Genomic DNA, 16,773 nt, shown 5'->3' on the forward strand with positions numbered 1-16,773 from the left:
ACACAATTCTGCACAGAAATAGCAAAAAATATCCGCAGATTGTGTGTGGCCCTAGTAATAACTAATTATTGTCCCTAAACCTACACCCTGAACTGTAGTTACCTTGTACACTGTAAAAAAACCTTCAAGTTATGGTAAAAAAAAACACCCAAAGAATTTTATCATTAAAAATAAATGTAAAATACTGTAAAAATAAACAACATAAAATACTGATAAATAAAAAATGTCATTCAAAAAATACCATTAAATAATTGTCTAAATATATGGTAAACTACCAAAGGTCATATATTTGTTAATACAGTGTTAAGTTAATCTAACAATGAATATTTACTCACTAGTGATTCCAAAACCTTTAGGAGTTTCTTTATTTGGTTGAACACAAAAGAAGATATTTTAAAGAAAGTTGGAAACCACTGACATCTATAGCAGGAAAAATGAATACTATGGAAGTCAATGGTTACATGTTTCCAACATTCTTCAAAATATCTTATTTAGTGTTCAACAACAAAAGGTTGATGCCAGAATGATGCCAGCATTTTTATTTTGTGGTGAACTGCAGTATCTCTTTAACTGCTCCCAGATCAATCTTGCATATCACTCTTCTGTTTTCACCACAACAATTTTGTAGTCAACATGTTGTCTTTGTAATTTCAAGATGAGTAAGGAATTGATCGGATTTGATGGCAGAACTATCCCTTTAAGCTCTTTCAAACTTTTTCTTTGTGAAAGTTTAGCCAAGTGACAGTGGATAGTCATTAAGATTTCATGCGCACTCCACAGCCTGACACTTTACTCTCTGAATGTCTCCGTCAGCTCCTAAAGGAACGCAAATGCACTCTTACCCGCACGACAAAATGATTTTATCCCTGCTACCTTGAGGCGATTGAAGTTAGGATGGGCAAGCTGGGAATTGTTGTGATTTTGCTTATACTGGATCAAGCATCAGCCACTGCTGGAGGTAAGACAATGGATCTTTTTCACAAGACTGTTATGACTAGTGGTGTAAAGAGTACAGAAAAATCATACTGAGGTAAAAGTAGCATCACTTGCTTAAATATGTAGTGCAAGTAGAGTAAACGTATCTGTTGTGAATATTACTCAAAGTATGAGTAAAAAGTAGACCGTTCAAATGTACTCGTGAGTAGTGAGTATTACGCTGTAAAAAGTTGATGCATTTACATGTAATTTGTGTATGTGTGCAAACGAAACATTCTGTAGTGCATCTAGTTATTGCCTAGCAGGCACACAACGTCATGAGACCTTAATATTAGATTAGATTTAGGTCGCAACGTCAGGTTCGTCAAAATTCAGTGTCTAGCCAACTTTAATTTGGTCACCAATAACAACGTCAAATGACATTGATATTTGGTTGATTTTAGGTTGTTAGAAAATGACCAAGATCCAACATCGAGCCAACAACCTAAATCATACTGACGTCAAATACTGACATTTATTTATCAGGTATGGTAACCAAAATCCAATATCTGATAAACGTCATAGTGGTAACGTCCACACAACGTCAAGCTGTAACATCATTAGACGTTGATACTTGGTTGATTTTAGGTTGGACATTGACGTCGGCCTGACGTTGAGTTCTGATATCAACCCAATTTTCATTTCCAAACAAAACGTAAAGTGTCCACGACGTTGAGGTACAACGTCAATCTGATGCTATGTTGATATCTTGTGCCTGCTGGGTGTTTAAGGCCATTTCGGTCATCATATAGTAAACAATCTGTCATCTTCACATCAGTGACATGAATCTAAACAGTCTCTGGGTCAATGTGTGTAAAGATTTTAAACATCTTCTTATACACTTTTAATGCTTCTTAACAGTTTGCTGCCATTTTAAAGCGCCCATGTTTTGAAGTAATTCATGATGCTGCGATTTACCTTCTATGTGGGATTTGATTGGACTCACATGACTGATTTTTCTAATCCCCATAGAGAGGAAATAATAAAGTAGTGACTGCAGGTTGAAGGAAAGTAGTGGAGTAAAAGTACCAACACTGTAGTAAAAATGTACTCAAGGGAAAGTAAAAGTACATATTTTTAAAACTCCTTAATAAATTACAAATCCTGAGACAAATTACTCAACTACAGTAATTTAAGTATTTGTAATTAGTTACTTTGCACCACTGGTTATGATGCATTTAACGATCATCAACATCTTAAATCTTTCAAAGTTTCTTATATTTTGATTTTTAAATTAAAAAGTATGAACATTTATATGTATTTACATATGTATTATATCATCTTTGCATCAAATAACAAAGAAAGAATTACCGCTTGGTGTTTTTAATGCAGTGTCTATGGTTGCAGGACAGTAAATTTGACATTGTTCTCTCTTCTGGCTGCCGTTATCAGTCTCACACAATTTTTGAAAGTCTTGATAACACTCTCGTGGAGTTTTTCTTTTATTATTTCAGCAAATGGGATTGTAAAAAAAAATATTTGTTGTACTCTCCCATTCACTGTGCTCTAAGACCCCGTTTACACTAATACATTTTAGCTTTAAAACTGCGTTTTAGAACGAAAACAATCCACGTCCACGCTGGCGTTTCACCTAGCATTTCTAAAAAGATCTCCGTCCACACTATACCGCTGAAAACGCACATCACGTGACCACACACACTCTGGCATGCACTGCAGCGAATGTGCACATCTGAGCTCCAGGCAGTCAGCGGGTGCTTTGAGCACAGCTCCCCAGGTAAGAGCAGCGCACGTCAGACAGTTCATCAAGGATATACCGCTGGATCTCATCTCAATATAGTTCTTAAACATGATATTTAATTCATCTTGTTTGTATCTGACAACTCTTTGGTCTTTTGAATCGATTACTTGTTCTCAGGTAATGTGTTTTGGCTGAGCGCAAAGTTGTAATATAATAATTTATCTAACCGCGTACACTGATTCTGCACATTTGACTGATTGCTTGACTATATTGTATAAACTTATTGTACGTTATACCTTAATAATGACCATTATTGATTATTAAAACTGATATGCAGCAAAAGAGAGGGTGTTTTGTAATTTTCGAAGAAAGTTAAAGGAGGCAGTAATCTTATAGGCTTCGTTTTGTTATAAATATACAGTGAAGGTGACGGTCATTTAAATATGTAGCTACACAATGCCTCAACATTTTTGATGTCTGTTAAGTTGCTAATATCAAAATGAAAATAGCCAGTTCCTTATATCAGGTTTTCATCTTATTGTTAAGATATTAAAACAACGTAGCCAGGGTGATGCGAATAAGGTTATAAAGTACACTGTTCCCTTTGAAGATTTACCCGAAGTGTCCTCTGGAGTTTGTTTTTCATATCAAATTGTGAAGTCTGAACTTATAAGAAAGGACTGAACTTTGTGCACTTAATACTGAGGGGAAAGGCCCAATCAGATAGGTGAATGTCGTCAGCCACGCCTCCATTTTCAGATGTCTCTGTTTTTTCCCCATCCACACAGAGCAGCAGCGTTTTAAAATGAAAACGGCCTCTTTAGTGTTTCCAAATCGCTCTGTTTTCAGGGCTCAAACTCCGGGGTAGTGTGGACGGAAGGAGTAATCGTAGCTAATGTATGCGTTTTTAAACTAAAACGTAATAGTGTAAACAGGGCCTAAATTTACCCAACTGTGACGATGTCCGCTACTGAGAAACTCGGAAATGTAAAAAAGGGTCCATACAGGCTGTTTGGCAACTCAATTTGTTTGTTTGTCTGTACAGGAAGCAAAAAAGAAGACCAAAGGGAGGCTATTTTAAAAGAGCTTGTCGAGATTTGGAGGAAAGGTGGAGGATGGAACCCACACCGAGTACAACCGCCAGCAGAAAGACGGAAAGATCAACAAATCCAATCCATCGTGAAGAGCATCATGGGAGGTCTCAAATCCCTCGGAGTCCTGCCAAAGAAAAAAACCGTCCCATCTATAAACAAATCCATTGATAGGAATAGACTCTCAGGATTTCTGTACAACATCTCCATGTACTTACAGGAGATGAGCGCCGAGTTAGATGATGGCCAGGGTTTTAGTGACGACCAGTTTTGGGAGAACTTGCTCTATTCCCTTCTCCAAACCGGAAGGGAAGCCTCGCTTGGGATGTGGGATGGGAAAAGTCCTCCGCGGCCCACTTTTAGGCTTCAGGATCTGTTCCTGTCTCTTAGGGGAAGCCAACACTGGGATGGACTTCTAGGTTTGGTGCAAAGCCTTTTAACCCTCTCCGAAAAGCAGCCCCAGAAGCCCATTTTAACCTTTATTTCGCAGAATTGGAAAACCATCAGTGCTTTGCTGGAAACGGTTCTCCAGGCGGTGGTCAGCGGGACGTACGGCCAAGCAGTTGCAGGTCTCCAGGGTTTTATATGTGTCTTGAAAGGACGAAATGATTGCTCCTTTAACCTGAGCTGGCTTGAGCAGCTCATAAGCTTCATGGAGACCAGGAACTGGAAACCTGTAGTCAGTCTTCATCCTGTGAACGTGGAGAGCCATCAGAGAGATGGCACCACCTCTACAGGACGATTTAAACCCTTCCTTGTCCCACCTGAAGTGCTTGAGGAGCAGCTCTTGTTGAATCAGTCTGAGAGTTTTGCTTCAATGCAAACGCTGCTGCTTCAGGCTTTGTCAAGGTCAAACACTGGAGAAAGGGCAGTACAGTTCGCCGAGCGTAATCCTGCCCTCCTGAAGGGCTTGGATAACCTCAGACGGGGATTTCTGCACAATGTGGGCCGCAGCGTCTATGGTAATCTGAGGAGGAAGGTGTCACATATGACCAAGGCACTGCTGGAGGATGTGAGCAGCATGGTTGGAGAACCACAGTACAGTCGACATGGAAGATGTTCTGTAGGCAAGTATGCACACTTTCAATTTGATAACGAATGCATTTTAGCACATGTTTACTTTGGCTGTAACGTTGTAACAAGTTGTCTAAAGAGATTTATTATCTATTATTCTAAAATCATGACTTTGCAAGAATCGAATTTAACCAAATAGTCTCCCTCTTAATTTAAATTCGATCGGAATATGCCACAAATTCAGCCCGATTGATACATACTAGGAAATTGTGTGTTCTTTCTTAAAAGGCAACATAGGCTCATTCTGAAAACGTAGCCCTATATACATTTCTGCAGATGGCGAATTATGTAGGCAGAAGTACGTATAGCTGCATTTCGTCTTTAAAACGAATGCTACGGGGTGCTTACCAGCTGCCCGCTTACCTCCGTATGGATGGTATTCCTGCTGTTACCAGTTTGTCCAGTAGCTCGCCATGTACATCAGCGACCTTGAGCTGCAGAGAGGAGTTGACCACGACGACAGGGTTTGAGTCTGACAAATAACGGTTCCAGAAAGCGTGTAAGACAAAAACAGAAGCCAAAAAATAAAATAAACAAATAAATAGGGTGAGAATGTGGTGAAATCTGAAAACGTGGTAAAAATCACATGAGGGCTTTTCTTTTTCTGGATTGCTTTTTAAAACTGTGGGTTGGGTTTAGAGAAGGGGGTGGGCGGGTCAATCTGTGCTTTTGAAAACACTATTGGTTGGGTTTAGGGAAGAAGGAGGGTGGGCCAGTCGATCAGTCAGTCCGTCAGATAGTCGACAGTGGCCTTTGGTGGATTTATGTGAAAACAGCAGGCGCAATGGCACTCGCGAGACAAATTTGAGATCTCAAAAAGCATACACAGCAGCCTCTGGTGGATTTACAAAAACTGTGAAAAAATTTTTTACCTCTTGGAGCGCATTTGGTGCTCTCCAGAAATGTATATAGGGGTACGTTTTCAGAATGAGCCTGTGTTGTAAAATGAAGGTTACAATACCACTTTGGTTCCTCTAGATCTAAAATATCCATTTTCACTATAAACAAATTTGTGGATTCACATCTTCATTAGAACACGGTGGCGCAGTAGGTAGTGCTGTCACCTCACAGAAAGAAAGACGCTGGTTCGAGCCTTGGCTGGGTCAGTTGGCATTTCTGTGTGGAGTTTGCATGTTCTCCCCGTGTTCGTGTGGGTTTCCTCCCGAAAAGCAAAAATTGTCCATAGTATATGTGTGTGAATGAGAGTGTATGGATGTTTCCCAGTGATGGGTTGCAGTTGGAAGGGCATCTGCTGCGTAGAACATATGCTGGATAAGTTGGCGGTTCATACCGCTGTGGCGATCCCGGATTAATAAAGGGACCAAGCCGAAAAGAAAATGAATGAAGAATAGTCATTAGAACACTGATAGCAATAAATAATCTTATAGTTTTAGGAATGTTCAAACATCTCTCCCTTCATGCATCTCTCTCTGGAAACACTTTCATCTCTCTGTCTCGTTTTCAGTCTGTAATGGGCCGTTTCCACTGACTGGTACAGTACGGTACGGTATGGGTCGGTACGGGTCACCTTCATCAGGCTTGCGTTTCCACTACCAAGGGTACACTTTTAGTGGGTGTCGTGTACGACAGAAAGTTTCAGTCGCTGTTATTCTCGTTCAAATAAATGTCTACAGTAAATCTGTACAGGTCGCTTTATACACATAAATACTTGTGTATAAATGTTTATTACTAACTTTTCTATGAACATATAATTTGATTATAACTGCAGATCAATGACAGTGCGAAATAGCCTACTGTAACGTCTGCAATTATATACATTAATTAAATAAATGCAACATCTATGAACACATACAGACCATTACAGTCTACGATATGTTGCTAATGGCAGACAAACTACACACAGCATACATTTAGTCCTTATTTGGGTTTAAAAACAACACGAAATATAGCCCATAGTCAGTGCAAACCTCTCATCTGTGTCTGTAATCTTCACCAGCACATGTAACCTCCATTAGACAGTAATTCCGTCATTCTGAGTTCATAATTGTCCAAAAGGAGATGATAAACATGGCAGTTTGTTAGTGATTCAGGTTGCTGAAACAATTTGCTCCTGTGTTTTGTCAGGCTTCTCCTTGGTTTGTTTGCGCTTCACTCTCGCGTTTGTCCTTTTGTTTCTGAAAGGATCAGATGACAGAGACACTTCAATTATCAAGCACACGTTATTATCATCAGCTCAAGAAGTTCGTTATATCAAATATAGACGCGATCACGAGCTCCCCCCATTGTGTAAAGCGCTTTGAGTGTCTAGAAAAGCGCTTTATAAAATGTAAGGAATTATTATTATTCATAGGTTCAGCTGTCCGGCTAGTTGGTTTGGTGTGTTCCACACATCAGGTTAATGTCAGAGCTCAGTGGCCCGATTCAGCATGTCGAATAGGCGTCTAAGCGTCTGCTGAAGAGAGCACTCTGACTGGTTATTTAGCAATGAATCAGAGCGTGAGTAAAGTGACGTAGCAAGTAAACAATTCAAGCCAAGAAGAAACACAAACATACCAGCTGTAGTTTTGCTACATTTCTCATATATTTGCAAACAATATGAATTATTAGATTATCAGACAAATTTGCCTGAATACACCAGCTGCAACGACAGCGTGACTGCACACGGAAGTAAGGAGATCCACAAATTAGTATGTTTTTGTCATTATTACGAATTTTTACGACAAACAAGCTCATGTTTTAATATATTCATAACCCCATTCGTGTTTTTCCGTTATGCTTTTTTTTAAAAAGGCCAAAGTAATTTAACCAGTCAGAGTGCTCTCTTTTCTTACCGCTTGGTTTCGAGTGTGGTCCTGAAAAATCTCTGTTCGAAAGGCTATCTACCCCTACCCCTTAGCACTACGGCTTCAAGCTAAAGAGAATTGGGACACCCCTACTAAAGGGAAGGGCTAAGGGGTAGAATTAGGATTGGGCCTAAATCTTTGTTTATGCTTTGTCTGTGCGTGTCGAAAGTTTGGTTTCTTTTTGTCGAACTAGAAAAAAATAGACGACTGCTCCCGGCAGAGCAGAAAGACACGTCCTTTTGTGCAGGTGAGCTTTTGTCCCTTTGGTGTGTTGACAGACAGCTTTTTCAATCCAATGTAAGGCGACAACACAGTTGGGTTTTGTTGGTGCTAGTTGTTTGGCATCAGCTTGGTGTGCCCCGGCCCGTAGTTACATTTACTCACAACAACAAAAAAACTGTGTAAACAAACTAGTTGTGTTTTCCTGACCTCTTTTGATTGACAGAATAGGATCAGATGTTGACTCTTATCAGTTAACAACAAATAATTTCAAGCATTCACACTTAGCTGATGACTGATTAGAAAGCTGTCCCGGGAGAGAGCCCTGAGCTCATAAGATCCTCGTGCCCGGGGCTCCTTCCCATTTGCAAGGCGAGAGGGGAGTTTGAGCTCAGGTAGATCTCGAGAACTCCCCTGCTGTAGCAGCTAATGAACAGATAGTGATTGCTCTTAAGAGATAACTACTTACTAGGAGCATGTCTATGGTGCCGATTTGATGTCAATTAACTTAATTTGCATGTTTTTGGACGGTGGGAGTAAAACCCGGGGGAAACCTACATGAGCACGGGAAGAACGTGTAAACAGAATAGAAATGTTGTCTGGCTTGGTAAGGACTAGAACCAGAGACTTTCTTCCTGTGAGGCAACAGTGCTAACCACTGGGCCACCGTGTCACCCATCTAGGAAAGCAGGAGTAGGGGTGGAAAAAGGGATTCTTCCAAACGAAGATTGATGTTATATGGAACTTGGGGTATTTATATTGAGTTAGGAATCGTCTGATTGGTGAATCATAAATTGGATAATGCGGGACCAGCCGCAAGCAATCATAAGCATGTGATCCTCTCGAAATTAGCTTATAAATAAACTTCACATATACTGATTTAATTAATCTCTAATTAAATTTTATTTAAAAATAAACTCCCAGTTCCATTCTGAACTCTGCACAACTCTGTCTGAAATCACAATGGCATTGCTAGTCATTAACCGGATCTTTGTTAATCCTATAGCCTGGATAATCTCCTCTTTCTTTTATGTCTGTAACCGTACACCTGCGGCATTATGTGCACAGCTATGCTGTTACATCAAGGCCAATTGTATAATACAGTGTGCCGGCTCTCTATTTTCCTCAATTAATCATCAGCACTAAGCCTTCATCATCTGTGATTTGTACCAATAAACTATTCACCCAGAACCTTTTCCATTCACTTTTGTTTCTTTGTGAAGGTGACCTCAGGCAGTTAATATTATGGTAAGTGTCATTCAAATGCATTTTAAGTATATAATACTAAAGATTATCCTAAATTAAGGAAATATGCTGTCCTCTTTGTACAGGGGAATTAGACATAACTTGACTTGGAATGCTCAAGCGATGGGTTTCAGGTCAGATGGTTTACCCAGCAGGCCGTCTTTCATGACTTGTCCATCTTCAGAAGAGGAAACAAGGACTTTAAAACCTCAACCTTCATCTAGAACTAAACTTCGCCAATCCCACATGAACGTTCAGGAGCAGACTGATGGAAACCCCTTGATCTCTGCGGAGATTCTGGAAGCTGCATGTAATGCCTCTATCCCTGGTCTCACCGGGGTCTCGAATTTTACCGTCTTCCTCTACTGTAATCTTTTTGATGACGAGAATGGCTCACAGGACCCTCAAGTCAACCATTTAGGTGTAGACCTGCATGCAACCTGCTCAGATGCTGCGTGGTACCTTTCAGCAGCAGAGGAAGATTTCCTTTGGGTTCACGTTTGCAGTGAATTCTTCGCTCACGAGTTCAACAAAACAGTGTGTGCCAACTCTACATTCTGGCTGCAGCATGCACAACAGGTACATCCAGCTACTTTTGATTTTCATGAATGATCAGCCTTAATACAAAATTCTGTAGTTATTTACGCACACTTGTGATGATCTGAGCCTATAAGTTTTTTAAAAACACAAATTTTGATATATTTTTTTTGTTTATGAAACTTGAGAGGTGCCTTTAATTAAAAATCCAGGTTAAACAACATTTAGAAGATTAAAAAAAAGTCCTAAAAGCATCTTTAAATTTATTCACTTGAATCAAGCAGTTTTGGGATAGTTCACTTCACCACAAAACTTTTTTGTGTTCAACAGAAAAAAGAAACCCAAACAGGTTTACAACGGTATGGAGACACGGAAGGGACGTGGCGGTGGGGAAAAAAATTGGTGGAAGAAAAAAACTGGGTGGGAGAAAAAAACTGAGTGATAGGAAAACATATTTTTAAGGTTTTTGCGTTATCTTGCAAAGATGTTTTTCGTTATCTCGCAAAACTGTTTCTCCACAAACCCTTCCTGTTCACTTCCTGTAAACATTCCCGTTTTTGCTGAAATTCTCCCGTATTTTACCATTCTATCCCACTTTCTTTCCATTAAAGCTGTGCGTCGATCGTTGCCTTTCATATGCAACCTCTTAACCCGTACAATAAACTGATCCCAGATCAACTTCAGTACACGCCATTACATGCCCATAACAGCTGCACATATAACGTTGTATATAGTAATAAACACGTACATACACTTGTCAATTTGTATATTTGCATTCACTACTTCTATTTTAAATATATTTATTATCTGTTTTTTGTCCTGTCTCTGTTATCCTGTTGCACTGTAGAAGCTCTGTCACGAAAACAAATTCCTCGTATGTGTGAACATACCTAGCAATAAAGCTCTTTCTGATTCTGATTCTGCTTCTGATTTACAGAGGAGCAAAAGTGCAGGACTCTTTTGGATTTGGGTGTGTTTAAACAGACAAATACACTGGATAATATGTAAACATGTCCGTCCTGCATATTTTATTTTAAACAGCTAATTTTCTCTTAAATCACAAACAGTTTCAGTAATGTAATGCTTTCATTATAGATCTGTGCATTCTTACAGAGACACCTCTGTTATCAAACTAAACAAAACGAGAGATTCATTTGCTGCTCACTTATTTGATAACAGAGGTGTCACTTTAAAGGGCGTGTACAGAAGCTGGTCTGGGATCAGTTTATTGTATGGAGCGCGTCTTTCAGCGCTTATACATGCATTCACTGGTTAAGAGGTTGCATATGAAAGGCGACGATCGAGGCACAGCTTTAATGGAAAGAAAGTGGGATAGAATAATAAAATACGGGAGAATTTCGGCAAAAACGGGAGGGTTTACATGAATTAAGTGAACAGGAAGTGTTTGTGGAGAAACAGTTTTGCGAGGGAACGCAAAAACCTTACAAATCGGTTTTCCTATCACTCAGTTTTTTTTCCTCCAATTTTTCCCCCACCACCACGTCCCTTCCGGGTCTCTGTACTAAAGCGAAAAAATGATGGCTGGAATTTCAGTTTTGGGTGATCTATCCTTTTAATCCATGTTTTGAGCCGAGATATGATTAATATTATTAAGGGGATAGTTCACCCAAGACTGAAAATGCACCAATTTTTTACAGTGCAGAATATCTGTATAAGATGCAGGGTTCCACACAATTCATTGATTTGTCTTAACACAACTCATTTACATTAAAGCACAGGTGTCAAACTCAGTTCTTGAAGGGCCACAGCTCTGCAGAGTTTATTTCCAACTCTAATTAAACACACCTAATCAAACTAATTGAGTGCTTTAGGCTTGTTTGATACCTTCAGATTGGTGTGTAGAAGCAGGACTGGAACTAAACTCTGCAGGGCTGTGGCCCTCCATGAATTGAGTTTGATATCCCTGCATTAAAGTAACAAATTAAAGTAAATTAAATATAAAACAGGCGAAGCAGTGGCGCAGTAGGTTGTGCTGTCACCTCACAACAAGAAGGTCGCTGGTTCGAGCCTTGGCTGGGGCAGTTGGCAGTTCTGTGTGGAGTTTGCATGTTCTCCCTGCGTTGGGTTGCAGCTGGAAGGGCATCCGCTGCGTAAAACATAAGCTGGATAAGTTGGCGGTTCATTCTGCTGTGGTGACCCCAGATTAATAAAGGGACTAAGCCGAAAGGAAAATGAATGAATGAACATAAAAAAATTGAATTGTCCCCCCAAAAATATATAAACAATATAAATATTTTTAATAAATATTATTATTAAAAAGCTCGTTTTAAATATGTAGTTTGAACTAGCAGCAAAAATAATAATTTTAATATTAAATATATATTATTAAATATCTATATTCTAAAAATATGTTAAAAAAATTTTGTTTTTTTATCTACATATACCCTAATATAAAATTAAACATGTATTTTAGTGAACCAAATTTATATAATTAATATAATTATAGGGCAGCATGGTGGCACAGCGGGTAGAACAATTGCCTCACAGCAAGAAGGTTGCTGGTTCGAGCCCCAGCTGGGTCAGTTGGCATTTCTGTATGGAGTTTGCATGTTCTCCCTGTACTGGCGTGGGTTTCCTCAGGGTGCTCCGTTTCCCTCACAGTCCAAAAAACGTTTTACAGGTGAATTGGGTAAGCTAAATTGTCCATAGTGTATGTGTGTGAATGAGTCTGTATGGGTGTTTCCCAGTGATGGGTTGCAGCTGGATAAGTTGGCGGTTCGTTCCGCTGTGGTGACCCCGGATTGATAGAGGGACTAAGCTGAGGAGAAAATGAATGAATGAATTCAATTACATCTCATTGGTTAAGCAAACTTACTTGGCCTAAGCTTTCGGTCTTTTGGGGGATTTGAGCTGATTCTGACCTATACTGGTTTTAAATGTGTGTTTGACTCTTACAACTTTTCCAAAGTCAAATTTAAGGACTTTTCAAGCTCTTTCTAGGTGCGTTTTCAAATTGTCCCAACATTTTACTGTGGTAAATGGCACATTTGCGTGCACACACTTCATCAAATTATGTAAGATGCTATTTGGTACAATATTCTATAGTACAGCACAGCATATTGTATTCTAAGGAAAATTTTAATATGTTTGCCCAAAGGCCATTATCAACACTGAAATGCTGTCTCTTTTAAATATCATCTATTCACATCTAAGATGTCATATTTAACTTTACAGTTATATTTACTCGAATGATCAGATTTTTTCATATGTATCGAAATATAACATTATTTTTCTTAAAATACAGGCTAAAATACATTGAAACCAAAATGTCCAATGGGTGGCCCCAAATCTTCATCTCTGTCACTAAATTGTTCATTCAGATTTGTTCAAAACGGCTCATTTATAAATGAAGTGACTCACTATGAATGACTCACTCAGAGATTTCTTGTTAACCTTATTCGATAAATGCTTCAATGGTAACGTGCTAAAAATCATGTGACATTTGCAGTAAAATCTCAAAACATAAATTCTCAGTTTAAGTTATTATTATATTGAAATATCTGTTTATACTTTCCAAAACAACTAGCCACAGGGTTATGACTATCAAAAAAATATCAATCTGTAAACATGTTTTATATTTTAAATGAGGAAAATAAAAATGCGTTATATATGACCAAAAAGCATATGTGAGTTTACAGTATACAACATACTTTGTAGAAATTCTGTAAATTAAACTGCACAACCCAAAAGAAATAATGATAATCAACAGGTAAGAGTTGCTCACTATAGAACAAAAACCTCAATAGGCCTATATAAAATGGCTAATTTTGCCAAACGGTGAGAAGTTTGCATTCTTGTACCAATAAAAAGATGATCATGAAATTTTATTCTGATAACTTCTATGTGCAACACCAGGCGTCAATTAAAATACATGTTTAGTTTTACATTAGGATATATGTAGATTTAAAAAAAACGCATATTTTTACCTATTTTCAGAAATATTTTCAAAAAGTTCAAAGTTTGAAAATACGTCTATAAAAATCTTACTTATGTTTCAAATGTTCAATATTCAAGTTAAGGGAAATTCAAGTTAAGAAATTAAAATAAATTCAAAACATTTTAATAGCATATAATAATTTATATATATAATAAATTATTAAATTACAATTGTCAATAATTAAAATGTAACATTTTAAATTCAGATTGTTTTGGCACATTATTAGCTCCATATAGGCTAAATGATGCTGTGTGAACTATCCCTTTAAAAATGTTTTGTATCACTAACGCCTTTACTGTGAAATTCTCTCAGGTAGAAGCTACAAGGTATTATCAGTACCTCAACCAGTCAAGTATTGATGACCTCTGTCTTCAGCTCTCCAATGAAGCTCCTGCTAAATCTCCTAAAGACGACACTGAAGATTGCTTAGCTCTGCTAAACAGCAAAACTCTAACTGCCCAGGACTTTAGAAAATGCTTTCTCCCCAATAACACAGCCCTCATCACCTCTTTATGTGGAAACGAGTCGTCTCAAATACCCCAAGATGGCAGCTGGGCTGCGGAGTATTGCTCCAAAGTCACAATCAATCACGAGCCACCAAAACAAAACTGCGACTATTCAGAGTGGAAGCTGGAATATTTCACAAACTCCACCGCCCTTGAGCTTTGTAGCAAAGCAGGTCTGAAGGACTATATTTGTAAAAACGCCACGCTTTACCTCACACTACTTCAAAAGCAGCCTTCACTCATAGATGACTGTTTGAACTCTGAGGAGAAACTCGGCGCCAAATGCGTCCTCCAGAGGCTGTTTGACATGCTGCCTGCACCGTATGACTTTGACACTTCTCAACTTTGCGTGAACCCCTTGCCTATCCTGCAAGACGCCATTCATAAGCTTACTTTATGCGAGGGGGTAGTGGATGAACGCACGGGATGGTTGGCGACGGTGAGTTACGTGCTTCGAGTTTTGGATTTTGTGGTCGGGCTTTCAGCTGGATTTGAAGAAGGAGAGCTGGAAGTGCGTGAGGGTTTGGGTCAGGCCATCCTTCTGTCCAGCCTGCAGGACAATGCCTCTTTTTGGGCTACTCTACGACCCAATGCGTCCCTGAGTGTACTTCACACTGTTGGCATCTTTCTGAAGAGAGAGCAAAACTCCACCTTAAAAGAAGATCTTTTGAGCTGCTTCAGTGTATGTCATGCATTTCAATGTTTTCCCACACTGTAAATCATATCTGTAAATGAGCAGTTTTCCATATTTTTTCAATTCAATTCAATTCACTTTTATTTGTATAGCGCTTTTACAATGTAGATTGTGTCAAAGCAGCTTCACATAAAAGGTCACAGTAAATTGGAACAGTGTAGTTCAGTTTTCAGAGTTTAAATTCAGTTGAGTTTAGCTCAGTTCAGTGTGTTGTAATAATCACTACTGAGAGTCCAAATATTGAAGAGCAAATCCAACGATGCGCAGCTCTACAGATCCTGAACCATGCAAGCCAGTGGCGACAGCGGAGAGGGAAAAAAAACTTCACTAATTGGTGAAAGTGAAGAAAAAAACCTTGAGAGAAACCAGGATCAGTTGAGCACGACCATTTTAATTTCTCCGCTGGCCAAACGTCTTGTGCAGAGCTGCAGTCTCAGCGGCGGAGGCTTTAAGCTGGCCTCAGCGAAGACTCGTCTGTCTCTGGAGCGTCACAGGAATCAGTCTCATGTTCTCCACTCCTCCATGACCACCACAGTAGCTGCTCAGGATACGGCCTGGTCCAGGATATGGAAACCTTGGGATCATCTCGTCGTTGGTCTTGGATCGAATCAGTGACTCTGCATAGTCTGAGGGCCTCGGGAAGAGTATCCCCAGGTGGAAATGGAGAATAAAGAAAATAATTAGCGTAGCTGCTGTTCATAGTGTATATAAACAAGATGCAGAACCTGTGTGGAAGCCCGCTAAGTGGTGCACTAAGTGTATGCTTTACCAAACAGATAGGTCTTCAATCTAGTTTTGAATTGGGGGAGTGTGTCTGAGCCTCGGACGTTATCAGGAAGGCTATTCCAGAGTTTAGGAGCCATAAATGAGAAGACTCGACCTCCTTTACTCGACTTTGCTATTCTAGGTACTACCAGAAGCCCTGAGTTTTGAGATCTTAAAGAGCGAGTTGGATTGTAGCGAGACAGAAGATTGGTTAGATAAACCTAGATTATTTAAAGCTTTATATGTAAGAAGCAATATTTTAAATTCAATACGAAACTTAACAGGCAGCCAGTGTAAGGAGGATAAAATTGTGGTGATGTGATCAAATTTTCTAGACCTGGTAAGAACTCTGGCAGCTGCATTTTGTACTAATTGAAGTTTGTTAATAGAGGATGCTGGGCAGCCAGCAAAGTGCATTACAGTAGTCCAGCCTAGAAGTCATAAAAGCATGGACTAGCTTTTCTGCATCTGAGATGGATAGCATACTGCGTAACTTAGCGATATTTCTCAGATGAAAGAAAGCAGTTTTTGTGACATGGGAAATATGATTTTTAAAAGTTAAATGTTAAATTTTGTGATTCATGTTTTTATTTTCTCCTGTTTATTTAGGCTATGCTTTTGATTAGGAGATTATGAGATACGCATTATGAGACCTTGATCTTTCTTCTTTTATTAACATTTATAATATTATCAATTATACATTGACAATTTGGTGGTGGGGGACTGGATTTCATCAGACAATATGAGGCAATAGCCCCTTTTACACATACAGACCTTTTCGGAAAAAATTACCGGCAATTTTTCGGAAAGGGATCATGTGTGAATAGCCCTTCTTGAAAATACTGGTAAATTTGTTCCGTCAATTTTCAGGAAATAAAAGTTGTAACATTGGCGGTAATTTGCTGGAATGCGTGAATGCAGAGGGAAAATTAAAGTCTAAATTGGCTATGCGTCTGGCCAGAAGTGTGATATGCACATCAATATAGCAGCATTTTTTTATGATACTGTATAACAATAATTAATGTTTTTACAGTACTGTGATGGTTGGGGTGGGTGTAGATGTTAAAAAATACAATTTATTGAGTAATTTAATAAATATTATAAATAATACTCAGTACAACTACTTTTTTACGTTACTGTGACGGTTGGGTTTAGGTTTGGGGTGGGGGTAGACGTTAATAAAATACAATAAATGAGAAATTTAAT

At 38.9% G+C, this 16,773-nt stretch overlaps 1 protein-coding gene across 2 annotated transcripts in view; it reads left to right on the plus strand.

The window, feature by feature from the left end:
• Positions 1–439: 439 nt before the first annotated feature.
• LOC130231677 (stereocilin) overlaps positions 440–16,773 on the plus strand; it is a 66,082-nt gene continuing 49,748 nt past the window's right edge. For both annotated transcript variants that reach the window (XM_056461048.1, XM_056461049.1), the window contains exons 1-5: positions 440–958; positions 3,720–4,832; positions 9,086–9,110; positions 9,194–9,686; positions 13,915–14,790. In XM_056461048.1, coding sequence (XP_056317023.1) covers positions 895–958; positions 3,720–4,832; positions 9,086–9,110; positions 9,194–9,686; positions 13,915–14,790 — 2,571 coding nt within the window. In that variant the 5' untranslated portion in view covers positions 440–894. The remainder of the gene's footprint in view (positions 959–3,719; positions 4,833–9,085; positions 9,111–9,193; positions 9,687–13,914; positions 14,791–16,773) is intronic.

This window comes from Danio aesculapii, chromosome 7 (assembly GCF_903798145.1).
Source record: "Danio aesculapii chromosome 7, fDanAes4.1, whole genome shotgun sequence".
Taxonomy (NCBI): domain Eukaryota; kingdom Metazoa; phylum Chordata; class Actinopteri; order Cypriniformes; family Danionidae; genus Danio; species Danio aesculapii.